The sequence below is a fragment of the Sinohyriopsis cumingii genome, chromosome 4 (genome assembly GCF_028554795.1).
Source record: "Sinohyriopsis cumingii isolate HCF-2022 chromosome 4, ASM2855479v2, whole genome shotgun sequence".
NCBI lineage: Eukaryota > Metazoa > Mollusca > Bivalvia > Unionida > Unionidae > Sinohyriopsis > Sinohyriopsis cumingii.
This window is the reverse complement of record NC_142964.1, coordinates 64,245,803-64,271,843: the sequence shown is the minus strand read 5'-3', so window position 1 is coordinate 64,271,843 and position 26,041 is coordinate 64,245,803. Positions and strand designations below refer to the sequence as shown.

Here is a 26,041-nt window from a genome sequence, read left to right as displayed (position 1 = left end):
CTCCAAATTTATGTTTCACACACATGATTACTGTATCCAGCTCACTATGATCGATCCCATAAATTAAATCATTATTAATTCTTAAAATAACCACTGCTCTTTGTTTTGTGTACCATGACAAAGCACCAATTTTACTACTAAGTGACAGCTTACATATGACTGTAAAGTAAATACTGAGTCTTTGTTCTGCCAGCTTGTATAGGTTAGGCTTAGAAAAAGCTGTTTATACTTAAAAAATAACATCTCGATTAACTATTTGCTGTACTCATTGAGCTCAAAAAGACAGTTTGCTTATGTGAGAAGCCTGTGATGAATTGGGAATCAAAAGAAGCCATATATGGCTGTTCCTTGTGACACAGGAACCATAACACTGCCTGCCTTTACAGATATGTTTTAAATATTGAATGACTCCTGACCATAATGAAAAGGATGTATTATTGCTTTTAAAAGAAGAACTTTTGTCATGAGAGATGGGTTTAATTCACAGGTAAGTATATCGAACAACAACTTCAATCATGCTGTGATACTTTGCTACTTTTTTCTCCATCAAGCAAACAAATTGTCCTCAACCCTAATTGACACCTTTGAGTTACTTTAGCGGTGTGACTGGATTATGGTGGGTGCAAGTGAGATCAGAAATGTTTGTGCATTGTTTCACTTAATAATCCTTTTTTCTAAACACTGCCTTCCTCATGAAGCAAAAGTTAGTACAAATACATTTATTGAGGAGTCACTGTACTGAAATACCTGGCTACTAATTGCAGGTAACCATTATATACATGACATTTATACAGGAGACTAGCCAGGGAAAAGTTTGAATGGCCCCTGAGACCAGGTGACTGCTTTATAAGGAAAACTATTCAGACAGATTTGACTGTAATATATTTTAAGTATGTTGCACTGGTCATTTTTAACCAGGCCTTAATTTTCAGATGGATTGAAGAGATGTGTTAATGGGGGTGAAATGCTTGTTATGACATCACACAGATTCTGATTCAAATGAAAATGCTGACCCCATTCCAGTGATGGGGCAGGACAGGGGCCTTAAACCACTTGTATTTTATCATTTGGAATATTTACTGTTGCATCCATACTTCAGTGCTTTCTTGAAAGTTAAATGACATCTATTTGCAAAAATACGAGTGAAAGGTTGAAGATAAAAAACAACTAAGTAAGTAAATATATACTTTTATTGATGAATTTGTTGATAATGATTTGCAACGTGGATATTGAGGACTGAAAATGTTGGATTCCAGTATAAAAATCAAAGAGTAATTGATGTTTATAATTTTATCATTTTATAAAATCTTAATATACACTAAATACTTTAGAACTGATTTGTTTCCCCTTATGGTATTGCATTGTGATATTCGGATGGATGTTGACAATACCCGGATCTAATTTAAAGACTATTTCATTCTGCATCTTTTCGTTAATGGGATGTATGTGCTGTACTGTTCACCACTGAATATATACAACTGGTCCTTATGTACCACACATGGTCCTTTTTGTACAACACATGGTCCTTTTTGGAGGGAGAGAAGAGAGAAAGAGTGTAAATAACTGAATATGTACCACACATAGTCCTTTTTGGAGGGAGGGATAGAGAATATAAATAACTGAATATGTACCACACATGTTCCTTTTTGGAACGAGAGATAGAGAAAGTAAATAACTGAAAATTAAGTATGAAATTAAACTCAAACACTTCATCACAATATCATTTTGCAGTCCATGGCATAAGACCCCCCTCTAAACTCACTCTTCATTACTCATTTTTTCAAAGTACTGAACAGATACTAACAAAGTATTCTCAGTGAAATAAATTGACTAATGGCATCAGGATAGTTTTTTTAAATTTTATCCCCCCCCCATTTATTTTCATTATTTGCCTACAGGTTTTTTATATCTTTCTGCTAGCATTTAAATACAAGCTAGGCAGTTTTGTTACCTACTTTCCTTTTCCACATCAACATTACCTTTCTTTTGGTCACAAGGTATTATACTGAATAGAAAGTAACACTTAATCATGTCTTTCAGTTTCATTATTCTGATTAAAAATGGTCATTAAAGTTGCCAAAAAAGCTTGAATAATTTACTAAATTCCTAAACTCTGAACTTTAAATTAAAACTTTCTTCACCCACCTCCAGTAGTAACCAAGCAACAGAATGCCAGCATACATCAAAAGTTGTCTCCCTTTCTTAAATTATTTTTGTTTGTTGTTGTTGTTAGGGGCATGGGGGATTTATTTTTTGTTAGTTTTGTTCAGGACAGGGAAAATCATCATACTCATTGTCAGCTTCATTATACTTTATCAGCGAAAATTCATGAAACTATGAAGGGGAAAAATACAAGATTTTATAGATCCTTTTTGGTTATGCTAGATGGAAATACAGGGAAAGACCATAATGTTAGTAGAAAGACCCTACTGCTAATCTTAAGGCTGTTTGTTCATTAAATACACTAACTATTATAGGTAAATCATTGACTTTAACACAAGCTCATTGTGTTAGACCTTGCTTTATTTTTTGGGTGGGTTATATCTGTATCATTAAATTTTAACCAATATATAATTTTTTTAATATTCTTCTGGTTAAATGTATTCAATTTTAACACTTTAGATAAAAATTGTTTTAAGCTCAAAATCTTGGCAGGGTTAAAATTTTCACATTTTCAAGTTGACTATGAAAGCTGCTTAAATAATTGCAGAAATTTTTCCTATGTATTTATGTATGGTATATATAAATAATAAGAAAAATTTACTTAAGGCTGAGATAATCTGCACTAAAAAACTTGATTGGATATGCTTTTGGAAATTTCTTGAAAATGGTCAAAGGAAGATGGAAAGTCATATGACCTAACTGTATACAGAATTTATTATCACGCATCCTGAGTCAACACTTCTCCCTTACTGTAACACCCTTCATTGTAATACCACTCTTGTTTTAAGGCAAGTCTGATCATGGATCCTGTTTCAGAAAGTATCAGTAAAATTGCACATATCGTATAATTCATTATAAGGCAGCCTCACTGTAAGGCAGTATGCAATATGTATGTCATGGATAGTATTATAATGAGTGAGTACTGTAAATTCTAAGGTATCACATGATCAGTTAATTTGACTAAAAAGTATATTGTAACTTTTACTACATTTCCACTCGTGGTATTTATTTATTGTATTTCTTTGACTGTTGTGCTCATTACCAGTAAATGAAAACAAAGAAAAGAAAATATTCCATTTCACAATTTTAGTAAAGTCATTTGTTTGGAACATGTAATTTTTAAATTACAGGTAGGCAATATGTGCTTTAATTATTTATTGCTATATGGTAGACTTTAACAGGAATAAAAGTATGAGAATCTAGATTCTCCACAAAAATTTGTTAAAATATACATGTACTTAAGTGATATATTTTATTTATATCACCTTATACATGTTATTCAATATATGGCATAAGTAGCTAGTATTTTGGTTGACATTTTGCCATATTAGTGTGCTCAACTACAGACATGGAAAATTCTGAACCGTCACCACATACTGCATGGCAGATCTGATATTAAACTGTCCCTCTTCTGGTTTCAAATGAATGACACAAATTTGGGTCTGGTTCTATACTGATATTGACTGTCAGTAAGACGCTACCAGTCATCAGGGTTCTTTTGGGTAACTGTCAAAACTTTCTTAGTGTTCCAGTCATCTGGGTTATTTGGCATCTCTATTTGGAGTATTTTACGTATTTGCCCAATTTCTTTCCGCAGCTGATCAGCCATTAATTTTCTCTTTCCTTCTACGACTGTCTTCATGTTGCGTATGCTGTCATGGACAGAGGTGAAGCCGTCGCGGAACTCCATCTTGGCTTTGTGTAGTTCTTGTTCCTGATTGGCCATGTGAGCATTTAGTTGGTTTATAACTTTTATCTCCACTGCCTAAAAAAATTATATATATATATATATATATATATATATATATATATATATATATATATATATATATATATATATATATATAATTTTTTTGATGTAAGTAAAAAATAATTATGAAAAATATATCACTATTTTTTTAAATATTAGTGACCCAAAAATATTCCCTGGCAAATCTAATAAATTGAAAATAATTTTTATGTAAACTTTGAATTCAATTTAAAGTTGTTTATATAAGAATGTTGTAAAATAATAGGCGGAATACAATTTTAAAATTAATTTGATATAATGGAACAACAGTTAAATTTAAATAAAGCTTCTGAGTTTGTGTACTACATGTATAAATTAAAAATCCAAATGTTTAATTTGATTTTAAATAAAATAGGTTCATAATAAAAAAGTAAAAACTCACTATAAATGTACTTAACCCAAGTGAATAAACAAGTAAAATAAAATAGTTAGACCCAGATAAATGTTTGACAGCATTATTTAAAGTTATATTACTGACTAAACTGGTGAGAATTAAAGAAACAATTTTTACTTAAAGAAAGAGACTCAGAATATTCAACTTTATAAAGCTTGTATGAATAATAGCAATCTCAGTGAGATTTTTACTCACTCTTTGAATTTCTGCGAGTTTTTGTCTATCAATTGCCATGGTGTCCTCTAATTTTTGTAGTTTAGCTTCCAAGACAAAGTGACTTTCTTCTAACCTTCTGTCCACTTTTTCCTGAAAGGAGAAGATTTGTTTATTATATAACCTTAAAAATTTTAACAAATTTTCAAGCTTTGCTTATCTGAGTTTTGTAGCTGTAAATAGGTTCATTTGTCATGATTTTGATCATAACAAATTTAGAGATGATGTAAGTGAATGTAGATACAGTTTTCAAAAATGGGGAGATAACTCTAAACATACTAATCTAATAAAGTTTATTCTTACATGGGACACAAACTCTTGTCATGATAAAAATGGATACCAAGATTCAAGAAGATATAACAAGCAGGTATGGACATATTAACTGGACAAGTGTATGCAAGACAGACACAGAATTTGTAATAAAAATGGGAAAAACTTACAGTGCTGAAAAGACTTAATCCATATTTTGCAGAATGCAATGTCTATGCATGATATCAAAAGATACCAAGTTGCATGAAGAGATATTTCAAAGGGTTCAGGAAATATTAAATGAACTCAAATGGTATTGATGGGCAACTGGGTTAGTTCCAGTATAATTCCCCACAAACTTCCTTTGTGGGAGGATAATCATGAAATCAGACATGTAGGTAAATGTAAGGTTAGGTATAGAAATTTTAAAGCATGGAGAATGATCTTTCATTTAATTATAAAATGTATTATTCTAAACATAACAGAATAACTGTTAATAACTCTAATTTCAGCGTAGGTTTTAGACATTTAATTGTAGTCAATAAAATCATAGATTTCAAAAACAAATCTGTCAACTTTATTCGTCATCATAACAGTGATAATGATAATAATAATGGTGATATTTATTTGTACAATTGTAGTATTCCAATGAGTCATCCTATACCAGTACTGTAGGAGTCTTCTGCCAACAGGTCTGAATTGAGCCATTATGGAACTGATAAAACTTCTGTACACTACTATAATTACCTCTACATGATGGGCATGATTTGTTGTCAAAACACTGTCTGGCTTTGAGAAATTTTACATTGTTATGATTCTTATTCATATTCTTCTTATTATTATTAACAAATATTAGTTGTACCATGATTGCATTCCAGCTTGTCGTAGCTTTGTCAAGCATCATCTGAAAACGCCGTTCCATTTTTTCACGTTCCGAGTCAGCTGCAAGCTTGAAATCATGGACTGTACTCCTGACATCAGTAATTTGAGCTTGTGTTTTTGCATCCATGTTTGTGATCTTATTATCGGTGTCTTTTCCTTGATGAATCAGCTCGTGTCTTGTTTCACTAGACTGCCTCTCAAGTTCCCCAGTGATCGAAAGAATCTAGCAAAAGGGGAAAAAAAGGACCTTTAAATGAGTGTGTGTGTGTGTATATGTCATATGGCTGGTTCAAGAGCACATCAGCACATTACTGATTATACAGTGCCAAATAAATTTAGCTGACTTTAAAAGATATACAAAACAGAGATAAAGGCAAAATTAGTTAAAGACCTCAGCATGAACATCATTATGGGATGGATTCCAGGGTTTAAAAGGTTGTCTCCATTAGTCATGTCTTTGCAACATGTAGAAGGCCTATTCAGTGGATCAGGATGGGGGGGAATAATAAAAATAATAATAATAATAATAATAATAATAATAATAATAATAATAATAATAAAAATAATAATGATATAAAAATAATGATAATAATAATGATGAGGACTTATTACAACACTTAATCTTTAAAAGCTTTCAGCCCTTTACAATATTAGTTAACACATAAGGACATGGACATGATTATAAAACAAACACCATGAAATTACAAACCAGAAGCATGCTGAAAATAATTCAGGATATGGAAACATTGTTAAGCCTTAAGGCTGTTCTTGCAGTCTACATAGGTGAGTTTTAAGAGCACTACTAAATGTAATCACAGTACAGTATCATGGTAATGTAATCACAGTACAGTATCTTGGTAATGTAATCACAGTACATTATCATGGTAATGTAATCACAGTACAGTATCATGGTAATGTAATCACAGTACAGTATCTTGGTAATGTAATCACAGTACATTATCATGGTAATGTAATCACATTACAGTTTCATGGTAATGTAATCACAGTACAGTATCATTGTAATGTAATCACAGTACATTATCATGGTAATGTAATCACAGTACACTATCTCGGTAATGTAATCATAGTACAGTATAATGGTAATGTAATCACAGTACAGTATCATGGTAATGTAATCACAGCACAGTATCATGGTAATGTAATCATGGTACAATATCATGGTAATGTAATCACAGTACAGTATCATAGTAATATAATCACAGTACAGTATTATGGTAATGTAATCACAGTACAATATCATTGTAATGTAATCACAGTACAGTATCATGGTATCTAAGTTCAAGATATAATTCATTCCAGGTAGCTGTGCTCTGAATTGCAAAAGAACAGTGTCCATAAGACTTGGTTTTCATAGGTGAAATAATGAAAGCATTAGAGTCAAAAGCAGAGTATAAGACTCTAGAAGGTGTTTACTTGTATGTGAGAAACATAGGTATTTTGGACTGTAGGCAGTCAACAAAATATAACGTAGAGAACAGATTTTGTATTTGATTCTGGAGCTAATGGGTAGCCAGTGTAGGGTACCGAGCAACATGGAGGAGTATTCAGTTCTTGGTACTCTAAGGATGATCTAAACAGCTGTATTTTGAACTTCTGAAGTTTCTGTAGTAGATACTGAGATGATAGTCCAGTCTTGAAAATACTAAGGAACAGACAGTTGTTTTAGTGGCATTAGCTGAAAGAAAATTGTAAATGGAGCCGATGTGTCTGAGTTCCAGGTATGCATTCTTATGTACCTTCTTGACATGTTGGTGTATCACCTGGTTTTTTCTTCCGATTGTGTGAATTTCAAATTAGTGTTGCTGATACACTGTACTTATTGTTTGGAGTAAAGGATAGGAGTGAGAAAAGTCTTTGTAGGGTGATCAGACTGGTTTCAGTTTTTTCATCATTCGTATGCAGCTTGTTATATGTCATCCATGATTACACATCAGAAATGCAACTCTCTACACCTTAGATGATAGCATCATCTTCAGTTGGGTGGCTAGATTTGTATATTTTGGGTGTCATCAGCCTACAATTGGTGAGACACTGGAGGATGATCTTTGACACTTGAGAGAGGCAGAGTGTATAGAATGAAGAGAATGGGTCCAAAATCCGAACTCTTTGGAACACCATAACATAGATGAACTGACTAGAATTTTAGCCATTGTGTCAGATGCTGCAGACTAGTCAAGGAAGGTGAGAACCGTAATCTTTCCACTATCAGAAGTAATGAGAAGGTTATTAACTTATTTAAGAACGGCAGTTTCAAAATTGTTTTGATGGCAATATGCAGACTGTAAATTGCTATTTAATTTCAGATGAGTTAAAAGATGGGTCAGAGCAAGAAGTTTTTACATGAATGCGAAGTTAGAAACAGGGCAACAGTAGCTTTTTAAATCGCTTAGATCAAGAATTGGTTTCTTCGGCAGTGACTTTATAATGGCAGTTTTGAAAAACAACATGAATTCACTTTATGAGAGAAAAGTATTAATAAATTGTTAGTGAAGGCAGTATTGAAGCTCGACATTCAGGCAGCAGTATGTCAGAACTGTATCAAGTTCAGTTGACTTTGGTGCACAATTCATTAGGATTGTACATGACAAATCCATAGAGATTGCCTCAGGTCAGGATTGTACATGACAAATCCATAGAGATTGCCTCAGATCAGGATTGTACATGACAAATCCATAGAGATTGCCTCAGATCAGGATTGTACATGACAAATCCATAGAGATTGCCTCAGATCAGGATTGTACATGACAAATCCATAGAGACTGCCTCAGATCAGGATTGTACATGATAAATCCATAGAGATTGCCTCAGATCATGATTGTACATGACAAATCCATAGAGATTGCCTCAGATCAGGATTGTACATGACAAATCCATAGAGATTGCCTCAGATCAGGATTGTACATGACAAATCCATTGAGATTGCCTCAGATGTTGTTAAAGGTTGTCTTTAATATTCTGTATAAGGATTGTGGTGATTATGAATCGATGGACTTACTTCAAAATATATGATGTTTCGAGGAAATAAATACTGTGAATTTACCCTTGTTTGTTATTTTCCTAGATTTCTTTGTTGACATCAGACAGGATTTATAGACTCATATTCAGTAAAAAGTGTAATTGTTATGGACGCCTTTTTTGGAAGAATAATGTCCACTTCATCGTGTCCAAAATTTTACATCACTGTAATGTGTCGATGAAAATTAGATCAAACATCGTACACCTTGATCTGTAAACACACAATGTGTCAATGAAAATTAGATCAAACATCATACACCTTGATCTGTAAACACACAATGTGTTGATGAAAATTAGATCAAACATCATACACCTTGATCTGTAAACACACAATGTGTTGATGAAAATTAGATCAAACATCATACACATTGATCTGTAAACACACAATGTGTTGATGAAAATTAGATCAAACATCATACACCTTGATCGGTAAACACACAATGTGTTGATGAAAATTAGGTCAAACATCATACACCTTGATCTGTAAATACACAATGTGTCGATGAAAATTAAATCAAACATCATACACCTTGATCTGTAAATACACAATGTGTCGATTAGATCAAACATCATACACATTGATCTGTAAACACACAATGTGTTGATGAAAATTTGATCAAACATCATACACCTTGATCTGTAAACACACAAGGTGATATTAGATAACAGATCTGAGTCATTTTTGTTGTGGAATTAACAACCATTTTTCAGCACATGATATGCTATATATGGCAGCCATTTTAATGGGTGGAGGAAGAACCTGGGAAAAAACCTGGAAGAACCAATGACCTATAGGTTGCTACTGGCAAGCTTTCTCATATGCTCATATTATCTGAGCCTGAGACTAACCTACATAAACTGAAGTAAAATGGCAGTGATCAATAAAAGCAAGCACCTTAGACCACTCTTTTAAGCAAGGCAGGTCTAAGTTTGTTTTGTTCAAAGTTACTTGCATGTTATATTGAACAGTTAGGGTCTTTTTCTCTACAGGGCGGACATTTAAATGCTTTAATAATCTTCCCTCAGGTACATCTATTTTTATTTTGTCAGTTTTGTTGTTGTGTTGTTGTAGGGTTTAACGCCATGTTTCAGCACAAGATAGGCTATACATGGTGGCCAGTATAAGTAGAACCGTGGTAAACCCCGGGAAGAACCATTGACCCACGAGAAGTGACTGGCAGGCTTTCTCATGTACCCATGTTAGCAGAGCCTGACACTCAAACCCATGCAAACAGAGGTGAGATGGCAATGATCCGGAACAGTAAGTGCTTTAAACCACCCCCCTTGTCAGTTTTGAAATCAGTACATGAATCAATCATGTTGTAAGACTGATTACACAGTACTTTATTCATATGAAGGTCCAAATGCATTACTTAAATAAAATATTATAAACTTATTAAAAATCATTATTGTAGTACAGAACCAAAATTGTATCTGTTTAATAAATGCAGATATTATTTTATGAATTTCTAAATGCATTTTGAACATAAATTAAAATGTAATAAATTTACATTTGCTAGTGAAACGGAGTTCAGGTTTCTAGCAGATAAAAATATACCAAAATCAATCCATAAAGAACACCATAAAACATTGTATACAGGACACTACCATATTTTTCCTGAAAACTGCTTAAAGTGACAAAATAGATAAGTTTTAGTAATTAATAACTAAACAAAGAAGATTTGACTAATAAAATTAAGATTTGCTCAGAGATACACAAGAAATAATATTTTAAAAAAACGACAAAGTTTAAGAATTTTCAACTCCCCAAAAGCTAGGCAACTTATGTAAAGTACCTCAGCTTCTAGTCTGTGGAACAGATTGCTAAATTCCTCTTTCATGTGAACTTGTTGGCCTTCCAAACGCCTTAGTTCCTCCAGAATAAACCGTAGATCAGAGGAGTGCTTGGTGATATTTGTATCACAGCGTACAATTCGGCTCTTGAGATCTTGTAGCATGGTGATGTGGTGGACCTCAAGCTTGCCTACTGCTCCATTTGTACTCACTACAGCCAGATCACGTGCCTTCAGATCTGCCTCAAGACCCTAGATTTAAAAAAAAATATAACTTTGAAGTTTAAGAATCATGGCTAATTCAGTTGGGAATGAAGCACTATGTTTGTATATAGTCACAGATTTCAGTTGCAATCATATTTATCTCCCCTTGAAATTAGATGTCTTCAGCTATTGTTAGGTTCATTGTTCTCCTTATATGGAAAAATGGGAACCAGTCTAGAAATAGGTGAACATGAAATGGAATACATATGGGCTTGGAGGGTCGTGAGTCGTGAGTGATTGATAATGAAAAATACAATTTCACTCAAGGAATCTTTTTGAGAGCATATCCTAATTATAAGTGCAAAATGATTGTGAACAGTAATGTAATCTACTGATGTAATTTCAGTTATTTTACAGACTTGACTTAGGGACACTCAGTACTGAAAGTAGGACCTGATTCTCAGAGTACGGAATTGGAAATATGTGTTTCATACACATGTAGATAAAAAATTTATTGGATAATATAGTTTTCTGCACACAGAAGTTTCCATCAAGGATTGGTCTTTGCCGAGAGAATTAGATTTGATCCAGAGTATTTAGGAATTTAAATTTATTGAATTTTCATATTATGGTGTTTCTCTAAGCTTACCATGGGTGTTGAAATGCAAAGAGTCCAGTAGAGAGCAACTGCCTATGGTGATTTCACATAGGCATGTACAATTAAGTTTATGAATCTGCCAAATTTTCAGGTCCTTTTTGTTGTTCAGAGTAAAATGAATATCATGTCTTCCTCTGACAGATTTTCAATGGGGCATATATTTTCCGATTTCATAAATTTTGGCATAAGGGGGTGGGAGTAGAGTGTATGGATTTAACAATGTTGGGAAGATGTTTTGCATGTTGTCATTATCTATGCAACCAAATATATCAACTGTAGACAGTTTACAATTTATTGAGTCATCATGACTCCTAGTCATATTTTGAAAAATTATTTTTCAAATTGGATCAATCAAGTTTCTAACACAATGCTTAATGCTCATGACCTCTCACAACAGGGTAAGACAGCTCCAGTGGCCTAATTGGTTAGAGTGTCCACTTCTGATGCGGGAGGTCATGGGTTCGAACCCTGGCTGAGTTATACCAAAGACTTATAAAAATGGCACTAGCAGCTGCCTCGCTTGGTGTTCAACATTAAGAGGTTAGTGTTAGGACTGGTCGGCCTGGTATCAGGGTGTGACATGATGCAACATGTCTGCGGCATGATGCCTCAGTACTAGACATCTCTATAAACTGCCACAATACAGACATTGTATTGATATAACTGAAATTTGTTAAAAAGCTATGTTAAAAATCTAAATCACACTCTCTCTCGCTCACACACACAGTAACAGTTTCCTGTATTCTTACAATTTATAACAATTTTCACAGTGAACTATTCATAATTTTCACGTTTACACTTTATATGGGGGTACCCACTGAAGCTGGTTCACGGCATATTATTATCAAACAAAATTATAAAATATATACTCACTTATAAGTCGAATCCAACTGCAAACAACATAGATCCTGATCTTCTAGTGCATTATGCACTGGCAGATTGTGATCTGTGTTGTTTGTTCTACTGATTACTTCAAACTGCATAGACCTACACATGGCAGCACATTATATGACACAAGCTCCAGGTCTATGTATTTTGTAATTGGACTTGACCTGCAGGCAAGTATACATGGCATGTTCATGAAATGTATCTACTAGCATGTGGGGACAACCACTGCGGAAAAAACTGTTCAAAACTTGACTAGAATAGAACTTTTTCCTGGTTTAGTAAAATTTATGACATTTTTAAAAAAGTTAAATGTTCTTACAGTGGTCTCTTAGTATAGTGCTGGGAGCCATAGACAGGGTTCTCACAGGTCGGGGAAGAATAATGGAGAGCTTGTATCGTTAGCCAGGGAAATAGACAAGCATAGAGGAAATGTGTTGTGCAATGTGGATCAGTGCAAGTTTTTGAATAACTCATGCTAACTTTTGGTTGCTTGCACTGCATTTATAAATATGCATAATAATGACAAAAACAAGGAAAGCCTGAAAAGATTTACTTGTTTGGTCAAATAATTGTCTGTATGCTATATTTTCACTCTTTATAGTTCACTATTTCAGCTACTAGTATTTGTGTAACATTAAAAATCTTATTAAATACACAAAGCTAAATTTCTGTGTAGTTTCCACACAAATAGATGTGCTTTATAAAAAGACAGATTAGCCTCCGGAAAACTATTTAAAACTTTCTTTAACTTAAATTATTTATTGTTCTGCCTATCTTATATCCACTTACCATATGTTCACGCTTTTAAGACAATCCCAACTACAAACTACATAGACCTATATCTACCATTGCATAATGTGCCAACAGATCTGGGTCTGTGCAGTTTTTTAGGAGTACTCAGTAAAACAAACAACATAGGCCCTGATCTGCATGTGCGTTATGCTACAGCAGATCAGGATGTTTGCTGTTTGCATTTTGACTCTGCTTATAAATGAGTTCAGATGGTAGTTTGTATCACATGTCTGATTATTTATTGAACTTGGTGTGTATCCCATATCTGATTAATTATTGAATTTAGTCTGTATTTCATGTCTTGTTAATTATTGAACTTGGTGTGTATACCATATCTGATTAATTATTGAACATACTGTTGTTGAGGAAATAAGATTCAGTTTCTCTATACAGTATTTATGATAGCTTGTTCAGGGGGATGTTATTACATTGATTTATTATGAACACGGGCATAAATTTAACAGCCAACATGAATTTCAGATTAATTTCATTATCACTTTATGTAATATTACAAAATCTCGTTATCACTTAATGTAATATTACAAAATCTCATTATCATTTTATATAATGTTACAAAATTATCAGCATTATAACTTGCATAAATATATCGATATTGAAATCCTATTTCGTACAAATATAAAGGTTAAAAAGACAGTGCTATATCGGATTGCTTGAAGAGGAGGTGGAGGCCAACTTAAATGACAGTATTTCTCCCTTGACAAGCTCAGGGAATCAGTTAATACAAAAATTTGAGGTGTGCTTTTCATCTAACATTGCATTCCTAACATATAAATTTGCTAAAATGTATTAAAGTGAAGGCTGTTTTATTATCAAGCATGGGTGTATCATTGGAGAAATATGGTCAGTTCTTTTGTTTCATCTGTTTAACAGTGGAAATTTTTTTGGTTTTTTTTGTCATTGAAATGTGTGGTCAGACAAAATTGCCTTAAGACAGAGAAAACTTGGGTAACTTCAGCATCTGTCTCACTTTTGATGTTTGGTTCTATTTATATAAGGGAGTAATGTAGCATGAAGTGGAAACTGCAAGGACTAAAGTCAGATATTTAAAAAAACCTGCACCAGTAGTGCTAATTCTCTCACTTTTAACCCCCATCTTTTTTATCATCATTCCATCCAGAAATGAGAGCAAAGTACACTAGAATTTCTTCCATGTTAATGATCATATTGTCGGTGAAAGCATCTTATTTCTGACCTTTGAGACCGCTCTGGTGGCCTAGTGGTTAGAGCATCTGCCTCGGATGTGGAAGGTTGTGAGTTCGATCCCCGGCCGAGTCATACCAATGACTTACAAAAAATGGTACAAACAGCTGCCTCGCTTGGCGCTCAGCATTAATAGGTTAGTGTTAGGACTGGTCAGCCTGGTGTCAGGATAATATGACTGGGACATCATTCTACATGTCTATGGCATGATGCCCCAGTGCAAGACTGTCACACTGCAGACATTGTAGCAATATGACTGAAAAATTGTTAAAGCTACGCTAAAAATCCAAATCACGCTCACACACACTCTCTGACCTTCATGAATTCATTAATGATTTTATTTTCTTCAAATCTTCTGGGCAACACTGGGTCATTGATGTCCATGCATGAAGCACTATATTGTGTCACTTTAAAAATTGTTCCATTCTTCAGTATATTTTCAAAATTCCAGTGAATATGGTGAAAAGGAACCAAAGTTAGCTCCCATATCTTGGATGACTTTGTATAATAATTTTTAAAAATCGGCACACTTAAAAGAATCCAAATGCGGCATCCGAGGTCTGCTTGCTTTGTAATAAAATAACCTTTGTATTGATATCCTTTTGCAAGAAAATTGGCTTAAAAATGTCCAAAGTCAGCTTATGAGGTCGGCTTGCTTTGTAAAAAAAGAAACCTTTGCCTTTGATGTCCTGTTGGTAAGTTCAAACAGTGAGTTTACTGCTCACTGCCAGTTTTATTTATTCACCACCCTGGCTTCAATTTGCATGGCATCTGTATTTATAAATAATACTAACGGGCACTGATATTTGTGGGTAAATAGTACACACAGCAATAACTTGCATTAATAATACATTTTGTAAACCATCCTAGTGCGAAAAAATTTCACTTCTCTCAAGTGAATGTATTTTCAAATAATGATTTTTTATTTGCGTGATACTGTTGTATAGCTGACCTGGATATAAATTCAATCTTGGTTATTTTGAACCTAACACCATGTCATGCTTGAATGGCAGTTGTCTTCAAGCAATTGGTTGATTTTTTCCCTTTTGTTTGTAATTTTGTTGGATCTAGTTTTTATTCGGATAACGTATTCAAACCTTTGAGTATAACCAAATACAATTTGTTTCTCAATGTTCATGTCAATGGAAAATGTGTTGTGTATTTTCGGACATAAGTGATACACACTACAGTATAGATGCGTACACTACATATAGAGAGTTCATGGATACATTTTATTCTGTAATGTACATGATGGAAAAAAAAGGAATAAATAACAATACAAGGTTAGTTTCATTCATTTTTTTAATCAAATAAGCGTTTTTTTAATCTATTTTATTGCAGCTTGCAGTGGGGTGGGGTGGGGGTGGGGGTGGTGCAAATTCAAGTCAAATTTATTTCGTTTCTTAATTGTTGGGAAATATGATCTAGGTGAAAAAAGTTTCACCATAAGTTCTGGGACAGGAAAAACATTTATTATTTTATTATGTCCCAATATATAAGGCAAATATGGTAAACATAATTGGTTTTGAGTGGTAGATCAGCTGACTTACCTCAATGTCTTGATTTAGTCTCTGAACTATGGCAGCCATATATCGGATATGCTCTTGTAGTAGTTGTCTGGTATATTCTTCCATTTGGTCTGCTCGCATGTGACTGAGATTTGCAATTATGTTATCCTTGTTTTCAAACATCTTTTGTATCAATGCTTGGGTCAACATTTCATTTTGCTGACTCAGCTTGCTGGCCACCAGGTCTTGCTGCTGTGCCACTCGTTTTTGATGGTCCAGAAGACGTTCTTGTTGAGAAATGAGGTGGCTGACTTTGTCTGAGTTTCTGTCAGGTGTTCTTCGTTCGTTTGGTGTTGCAGGTTGAGGTTGTTCTATTTCTGGCTGCTGATCATTAACTCGCTGTCGCCATTTTGGACTTTGGACTCTTATAGCATTGTACTCCTGGATTGGTTCATAGAACCTCATGTGAGGTTTAATTCGACTCATTTTTTCTTTTTTTCTCCGATGTCCTTGTGTTCAGACAGAAGTAATTGGATCAGGTTGAGATATTTTTTGCTTTAGTCCCACAATGATCTGAACTGACACTCTATATGTTCACAAATTTCCTACTTAAACAAAGTTTATTTTGTAATACGGAGAAGTTTGTATAAAAATATTGGATGTTGCTAGAATGCCATTATTTCTGAATCCAAAACTGAATGGCCAAGAAACTGTTACCGAGAAAAATGTAGAATTTCTGGAAAAAAAGATGAATGTGTTACTGATTACCAAAGTTCAGTCTTCAGAATATCAAATATACAAGTAATTGATTGAGTAAAACATAGCTGAATCAGTATTATGTACTTGCTCATTCATTGTTTTTTTAGGGACTGACTTATTCTGTCCTTTATGAACAGGTGTCCACTAATTCAAAACTAATACAGTATTAAAAAAAATATAAAATGGTATGTTACTAATCTTATTTGGAATTGTCTGTGTAAATCACATGTCTAAATTAGACTGCTAAAATTTTAATTTATATTTATCAAAACACAGCAAAACGTATGTATCAAATTTAACTTCTTGATTCTAAATTACCATTAAATGAATTAAAATTTACCTTTTAATAATAATAATAATAATAATAATAATAATAATAATAATGATAATATTGACAATGATAATGATGGATTAATAAATGAATGAAAAAATCAGACCTCTTATATTGAATTCTGAAAAGGAAAAATGTTCAGAATTCTTTTAGATCTGTATAATTTGTGGAGGGTTTTAATTCCATCATGTTATGTACTCACCACTCCTAAGTTGCCTTGCCAAGCTTTATCCAAAGAAGTTTCAATGTGTTCAGAAACTTCTATAATTCCTGTTTTTATACTGTTCACAATTCTTTCAAAATGCTAATAAATGCAGCAAGTGGTCTTTTGATTTTCTGATGTTCAATTTGATTGATTCATTTCATCCAATTTCAATAGGTTTCCTTGTGATATACTTGCTATCAATGAATATTTCTTTCTTCTATCAAACAGCATGGCATCAGTTTCAATATAAGCTCCTGAGCACTATTGAGAATTTCAATAAGACTTGTGGTTGTACCTCATAGATTTTTGACAGGTTAGCAACTGTGTTGTGGACTTGAATGTTCTTGTGTGGGTATTCATGTCATTGCTGTGATATAGACTGTCTATACAATTAAATGATCCCATGCATGCTTTATTAAATATTTGGTCCAACCCTAGCTAAATATAGCATTACCATGTTTTTCACAAGTCTAAGTGATGATAACAAATTGGTATATGGTACACCCTTACTATAATTCTGTCCATGAGAGCCATTTAGTATATAACCTTAGAGTGAGACTGCCTTATAATGAAGTACTTGATTCAGTACTCCCTCATTGTAATGATATCAATGAGCACCATTTTGTTAATCAACTTATGGTGATTGCCTTATAATGAAGTACATGATTCAGTTCTCCCTCATTGTAATGATATGTATGAGATAAATTTAGTATATCACCTTATATTGTGACTGCCTTATAATGAAGAACATGATTCAGTACTCCCTCATTATAATATCTATGAGATAAATTTGGTATATCAACTTATAGTGTGGCTGCCTTATAATGAAGTACATGATTCAGTACTACCTCATTATAATGATTTCAGTGTGAGCCATTTAGTATATCAACTTATTGTGATTACCTTATAATGAAGCACATGATTCAGTACTCCCTCATTGTAATGATATGTATGAGATAAATTTAGTATATCACCTTATATAGTGACTGCCTTATAATGAAGTACATGATTCAGTACTACCTCATTATAATATCTATGAGATAAATTTAGTATATCAACTTATAGTGTGGCTGCCTTATAATGAAGTACATGATTCAGTACTCCCTCATTGTAATGATATCCATGAGAACCATTTAGTATAAATTTATAGTGAGACTGCCTTATAATAAAATACATTAAATGTATAAATTTATCACAGTTTAATGAAATGGATCCATGACCATAACTACTTTTTAACTGGACCTGTGTGTTATGATGAAAGGCCTTATCGTGAGGGAATGATGTATTTTTTATTAGCCATACCAATGACCATACTTAGAGGTTAAAGTAGTCAGTTAAACCTGTCTTAAAGGACATCTCCATTTGACAATCACCTGTCTTAAACAGCCACTTTATTAAGGTCCCTTAAATTCAGATAAATTGAAGAAATTGACTTTTATTAAGTAACCACCTGTGTTAAGAGACCACTTCCCAGATGTGACTGCTAAGAACAGGTGGATCACATGTATTTGAAGCTGGAGTCATCAATTGTTGTTTATGTTGTGGAAATATTACTTGATTTGAATTTCACTGGCCCATATTGCACATGGTGTATGACCCCTAACTACTGTCATTGTGCATTACTATAGTTTCAGGCTCAGTGTCAATCATATAAGCATCGTAAAGCCTACCTAGGGCTCTTCAGCGCCCCCCCCCCCCCCCCGCACACTAACAGCAATATCATTCTTATACAGAGAGAGCAAAGAGAAAGGGAAGGGGTTTCTTCTTGTTCTTGCAACTCTATTTTCATTAATGTATGGAAAACAGTACATTGCCAATGTAGAATCAAACTGTCAACGCTGGATTTCAGAGATCAACTCTATCAGCTACAGATGTTCACACATTATAGACAGGAAGACTTTTGTACCTTCATGTGTCCACTAGTACTGCATACAAGTTTATCACATAATGCTAACGATCATTAAAATCCATAAAGATAAATGTAATCTTATGATCATTGTAGCATAACATTTACCAATGACCGATAGCATAACATTTACCAATGACCGATAGAAACATCATTCATTAATGCAAAGTCCATAGTGCTATGTGATAAACCGAATCTTAAACTTGCGTCCATTTCACATAGAAGTTCATGGTGTATGTTATTCCACTCATTTCATATAAAATAAATACGTGTAATAACTTCCATCTTGATACAGTTTGCTTCTTTAGTCTGTATATATTTTAGTTCTGTATGGGACAGGCATTATAATCCCTTCTTGGGCTACAGTCAGTAATATTAGACATGTAGTTTGTTTAGATTGTTTCAACTGTTTTTCACATTTTCCTTCTCTGTTTTTTTCTTAAATTTTTTATCCCTTGTTTGTAGATTTTCTTTTGTCATTCAGACATGCAGGAGTCAAGAATTTATCCTGTGTTTTTGTCTTCAGAAGATATTTACAAGTTTCCCATTTTGTATGGATGTTTTGAAAATTAAAATGTTTAATGTTTTCTCAGTTACTGTCCACGGACATAATTAGACACTGTTTGACCAATAGAATTTGGTCAGCCTTTTTATATGGCTCTCCTTGACAAGGTTTTGTCTTAAAATCAATTGTACAATTTTTATTGTCTATACGTTTTGGACTTGTGGTAAGGGGGTTGGTGGGGCGGCTTCTTTGGTTGGGGGCATAATGTTCTGCAAATACATACTGGTAAATAATTATATATATATAGAGGTAGCTTGTTTGCTTGTCATATATTTGATTTATATTTGTTTATTTTATTGATGTATATATTGATAAATGAATATCTCAGATACCTCTGTGACACACTACAAATGTGCTTGAATAAATACATATTTATTATGTTCATAATACTCTTATAGCTGTGGCTATGACACTCTGAACAATGTGACTGAATAAATATATATTTATTATATTCATTATCTTGTTATAGCTATTCGGACGATTGTGCTTTCCTGTAGGACTACCGTACTTGTTTGAAAACTTCTATACAAATATTCAATTCAGTTATTTAAAAATCTTTTCTAACAAGAATGCCATTAAAATCATCCTAGTGAAAAAGATCTCTTCTATTTTCAATACACAAGTCACAGGTGGATATCAAAAGACAGATCCAGATAGATTCTTGTATTAAATTTAACTGTTTGATTGTCAAGCCTATTAAATCACAATTACTCAATAGAACCTTTTTCTGAAACTTGTTCATACAAATTATGTATATCTCCCATGTAAAAAATACTGTCGATATCAGGACTTATTATGTTATAAGACTGTGTATCATCCGTCTGAATTTTTTTAATTTTAAATCCTTCCCTATGCTTTTTAATAACTAACAATTTGTTTTCCATGTGAATTGCTTTCTGTGTGCATATACATTATTTAATGTTATGCAACAGTGAATTCAGTATTTTTGTGGGTACCCATTTTTGTGGTTAATCAGATGATTCAAATGTCATTACTTAAATGTATTGATTTGGCAATTGGTCCTATTTTGTTCCCACAGGAGGGTCATTATTTATTGGATCTTTAAATCCATGCTCTTTAGCATCCAGGAAATCTCCAAAATTGGTATGTCATGTAAAATGTCAGGAAATTTTCAAAAATTGGTGTACCACACACAATAGCAAACTGGCTTTTACTCCCATACCTGTGAATATGTGATAGAATTTGCTTTTTTTGAGAAAGCTTTGACATATAGTGGAATCCATCATATAAATGTGTCATTTCAATACTAAAAAAGGCTAGAAATATTGTAGATGTGCATGACGTAATAAACATGATATTGTTGTTGTTATTGTTGTAGGGTTTAACACCATTTTTCAGCACAAGATAGGCTATACATGGCGGCCAGTATTAATGGTGGAGGAAGAACCCGGGAAAACCCCGGGAAGAATCACCGACCCACGAGAAGCTCATGATACTGTAATGCCGTTTATGTTGCAAGTGAGTACATTTGTATAGGATAGGGGTGGGGTATCCCACATGACTTTTTCACATATACAAATTGTGTGTGTGTGTCTGTATATCGATTCCAGTTTCAAGCAACACAGCTTCTGTTCTGCCATCACATAATATGCTGGCAGATTAGGGTCTGTGCAGTTTGCTGTTGGATTTGACTTAACAGCATGTATGGTGCATATACATGAGACAATAATATAAACTTCCCCATGTGTGTCCAGGGCAGGATAGTAAAATCAAACCAGAGGCATTAATAGTTCCTCCCAGAGATGTTGCTTGCCTGAGTCTCTGACACAGATCATATCCCAAGTGTTGGATTTTTCAATATTACTCACAAGCACTGGTGAAGATTATATATTTTTTTACTCACCACAAAGTTGTTGTTGTAGGGTTTAACGCCATTTTTCAGCGCACGATAGGCTATACATGGCGGCCAGTATTAATGCTGGAGGAAGAACTTGGGAAAATGCCAGAAAGAACCACCAACCTACAAGAAGCTACTGGCAAGCTTTCTCACATACCCACATTGGCCAAATCTGAGACTCGAACCCACACAGACAGAGGTGAGATGGCAGTGATCTGTAATGGAGATCACTTTAGACCACTCTTCCACTCGGGGCCCTCTCACCACAAAGTGTATTTTTCCATACACAACTTTCTTCATAAGGACAAAAATTACCTCTCAAAGAGTATTTTTTTTAAAAACCAGAGTGACGCAAAAGGAACATCTGTATATGCCTTAATTTACATCATTTTGTTTGTGGGATGTAAATCCAATTAAATGAGTACCGTCTGTACTCGCTTGTATGTCAAGTCAAACTACAAACAACAAAGATCCTGATCTGCTGTAGCATTATGTGCTGGTAGATCTTGGTCTGTGCAGTTTGTTTGGAGTAATCAATAGAACAAACAATGTTGACCCTAATCTGCAGGTGTATTGTGCTAAGGCAGATCAGGATCTTTGTTGTTGGCAGTTTGACTTGACTTACAAGCAAGTATATATGGTATCCATTTTAGAAACTGACCAGTTTGCACATCACCATGAAGAATGCCTAATTTTTTGCATGCATTTTGCGAGAGTATTGATCCTGTCTCAAAATTTCCCTAAAACATACCATTTAAAATGAGTGATTCCATTAATCTACATCACATGCAATTTATAGTCAGGATATTTTTTAAAGCAAGGTTTGTGCAAAAATGTTAAATTTGATAATAACATTTGTAATTATTTGCCTTTTCTGCTGTGTTTGAAATTATTCTTCATTTTCACTAAAAGTTATAATAAAAAATGTAAAAAGTAAAATATAAAAATTCACTGCTATGTAGATAAATTACCGATTATTCAGCTTTTTTAATATCAAATGACAAATCTGAAATCAGATCTTTATAGTTCTCTTGAATTTGTAATATAGAAAAATCTAGATTGATATCATTCCAACAAATACTTGTACAGACATTCATATTTCATAACCAACAGAAAATAAAATACAGTATGCAACATGTGCCATATACATGTAATTATATAAGTTTTAATTTATTATATGTTTATTTATTCTCTCTTCAAATGTAGATCAAATGTTGCCCTCTAAAACTAAATAACAAAAAGAAGGAAATAATTATAATATATATAGTACTGTATGAAAAACATTTATATATATATATATATATATATATATATATATATATATATATATATATATATATATATATATAGTATTATATTTAAAAAAAACTAATAATAATTATAATATATAGTATTATATGAAGAACAAAATGTGGTTCTTACCTGATATTAAGATGAAAGAAATATAATCCTAATATCAGAAGACATTTGAAAGAGTTCATTCTAAGGATTCCATATTCCTCCCATATCAAATATTATTTCCATTATTTTTTTCACATCAGAAATGCACCAGCAACTAATTTGTGGAAATTTGTCACTGAAAACTTCTGTAAATAAATTTCTTACCTGGAAGGAAGACAAATTGCAATAAAATTCTGTGTGAGTGATTTCAGACAGACATCAATAGGCAGATGAGTTACATGTGAAATGACGATGATATGGTTGTGAACTATTTACTTATATGTTGCCTATCAACAGTGCTATTATGTTATCCCCAATGGAAGAGCTATTGAAGAACATGAAAGTGCATGATGTGAAAACATCTTTAGAAAAGGGAAAATGAGACATGAAAGAAGAAGGGAGGGCAATAAAAAGTTGTTTGGTGGCCATTGAGTAAAACGAAATTGCTTTTGACTAGAGGTAGAAATGAAGTAAATGTACTGGGGGTCATATCAATGCAATGCAATTGAAATATGTTGTCTTCCTTGGATGAATTAACAGAATTAAACCATTTGTTTACATGACATGCGGATCTATATGTCACCAAAAACTTGTATAACCTTGATTTATGTGTTCTTGTTCCATTATCTTTGTTTTAGAGAAATAGTTTGCTTTTTTTAAAATTAATGTACAGGTATTGAATCGCAGTGTCCCATTCAATGTAATGTTAAAATTTGTGTTAATTCAGTCTTTATGCAATCTAGAAATTATATCTGTTTTATTAAGATTAAGAACAAGTGGGTGCTGAAGTTTTTTGCCTGAAAAAAGTTTTCATGGTTATCAAGATATGAAAATTAGCATCAGTACATGTGCACTAATTTGTGGATTATGGAAGTGGTCCTACAGTCCTACGTTAAAGATGCGTTTTCTTTGTGTCTTAAATTCTTGGTTTGTGGCAACAGCAAATGATATCCGTAAAATTAGGGACCTCATCAAAAATGTTAAATTCACAGATGTGTATTGAGTCCATTTTGTTGTCCGGTCATATTTCTATTGTCAGCCAGTAGTAAGTTGCCACATGGACAGCAGTGTATACATACATAGATAAAAACCAGAGATATCTAAGATACACTGATGTAGTGTGGGGAATTGGTGTGCTATTAAACCCTGTTTAAACTATATTTGTAATTATTTTTACCAAGTCCATCAAAATAGAGCTATTTCATATGTCAATACCACTGCGTATATTAAATTGCTATGATGTTGTCCAATTAATCATTCGGAATAACAAAGTAACAAGATATGAAATGCCTCTGTTGGATTCAAGAGTATTCGCTTTATGCGGAATTTGACGTCATTATTTCTGTATTCAAGTCACAGTAGCATAAGCTAATGGAATGTACAGAACTCCCTCACTGTATCACCCTTTATTATAATACCATAGTTATAAGGCAGACATGATAATGGATTCCATTTCATTATGCAGTAATAAAACTGAAATGTACCTCATTATAAGGCAGTCTTCTTAAGGTGGTACATGGATTTCATGGACAACATTATAATGAGGGAGTGTTAATTTATGCATTCCACATTCCTTTGAGATGTAGATCCTTGCAGATTTGTTACACATACTTTATTGTGTCAGTCTGGTTGTCATGGAAAAGTTGCCTCAGACTGCTTTGATGACATCAACATATGGTAACATTCTGATGAGGTCTTAAAGTTTAACAGTTTCCATGTTTGCAATGAAGAATGAATCCAGTTATTTCAAAAAGAAGTGGAAGAGAAGATCATTATGGTTGGAATGAGACATGGAAATCTCAGTCTAGTTGTTAGTTCTAACCATTTTTATCAGTCTCTGCCATTCTGCATGTCCATGCCCCTTTGGCACCAAAATTTTCATTTTTCAATATAATTTCTTGAGTTTTTCTTTTTTTCTTTCCACATGACTTGCATGGTCCATAGAACATCATATTCCATCTGTCTCAGTGATGAATGTTACAGATTTTCATCACTATAATATTCCATCTGTTTCAATAATGAATGTTACAGTTTCATTACTATAATATTCCATCTGTCTCAATGATGAATGTTACAGTTTCATTACTATAATATTCCATCTGTCTCAATGATGAATGTTACAGATTTTCATTACTATAATATTTCATCTGTCTCAGTGATGAATGTTACAGATTTTCATTACTATAATATTTCATCTGTCTCTGGAATGATTAGAATTTTAAGTTCTTTACAAGAAGAAACATGTATAAACTGCTTGTACTGTTTGTAACGTTGACAGAAACAGGAAAGTCTAAGTGCTCATGACTGAGTGGTCTAGAAGGTTTCGGTATGCTCTAGTGATACCATGGGCTTGAATGCACATGGGGGCAATACTATGAGTGTATGTGTGTCTTTGTTTTGTCAGATGCCTTATTAACAAAATGTACTTCAGTGCCAGTGCTGGATTAAACCCTGTGGAGGCCCAAAGACCTTTAGGCAGTTGAAATCTTGGGGCCCCCCTCGCAAATTATCTCCTAATACGTTTTATCAATATTATTTTGATCTATTTTGCAGGGCCCTTAGGCTGGTGCCTAATCTGCCTATTTGGTAATCCTGCACTGTTACAGTGCTCCCTTGGTTTCTGCCTCCCCCTCCCCCAAGTCTCTGACCATCCTCAGTTACAGCCATAATTTTGAATGTACTAGTTAATTTGTGTTTTAATCCCACTTTCATTTGCCACCCTTGATATCTGCCATCTGCCAAGTATGATCAATGTACAAATGATATACAAATAGTGGTCACAAACCTCAAACAGCCACCATGTTTGTCAGTTGGAAGAATTCAGTTACTGATTTAAATTATTGTCAGTAAAGACCATTAGTATCATCTGAACTATATGTACTTATCTAGAGAAACCAATGGCACAGTGTTTACTGCTGGTGTAACTTAAAACTACATGTACTTATCTAGAGAAACCAATGGCACAGTGTTTACTGCTGGTGTAACTTAAAACTACATGTACTTATCTAGAGAAACCAATGGCACAGTGTTTCCTGCTGGTGTAACTTAAAACTACATGTACTTATCTAGAGAAACCAATGGCACAGTGTTTACTGCGGGTGTAACTTAAAACTACATGTACTTATCTAGAGAAACCAATGGCACAGTGTTTACTGCTGGTGTAACTTAAAACTACATGTACTTATCT

At 33.5% G+C, this 26,041-nt stretch overlaps 2 protein-coding genes across 4 annotated transcripts in view; one reads left to right on the top strand and one right to left on the bottom strand.

Annotated features, from left to right (window-relative positions):
* Positions 1-26,041, top strand: part of LOC149801334 (protein FAM81A-like) — a 52,411-nt gene that overhangs the window by 2,489 nt on the left and 23,881 nt on the right. The window lies entirely within an intron of this gene.
* On the bottom strand, positions 1,177-23,136 carry LOC149801335 (protein FAM81A-like). Of its 3 annotated transcripts, none has more exons than XM_089955386.1 (6): positions 23,020-23,136; positions 15,833-16,526; positions 10,523-10,771; positions 5,671-5,913; positions 4,542-4,652; positions 1,177-3,928 (listed from the first exon to the last, which is right to left on the bottom strand). In XM_089955386.1, the coding sequence occupies exons 2-6, from the start codon at positions 16,274-16,276 to the stop codon at positions 3,641-3,643; spliced, it is 1,335 nt and encodes a 444-aa protein (XP_089811512.1). In that variant the 5' UTR covers positions 16,277-16,526; positions 23,020-23,136; the 3' UTR covers positions 1,177-3,640. The 3 variants fall into 3 exon arrangements, with proteins under 3 accessions (XP_089811512.1, XP_089811513.1, XP_089811514.1); XM_089955387.1 differs by lacking the exon at positions 23,020-23,136 and adding an exon at positions 22,837-22,978; XM_089955388.1 differs by lacking the exon at positions 23,020-23,136 and adding an exon at positions 17,083-17,333.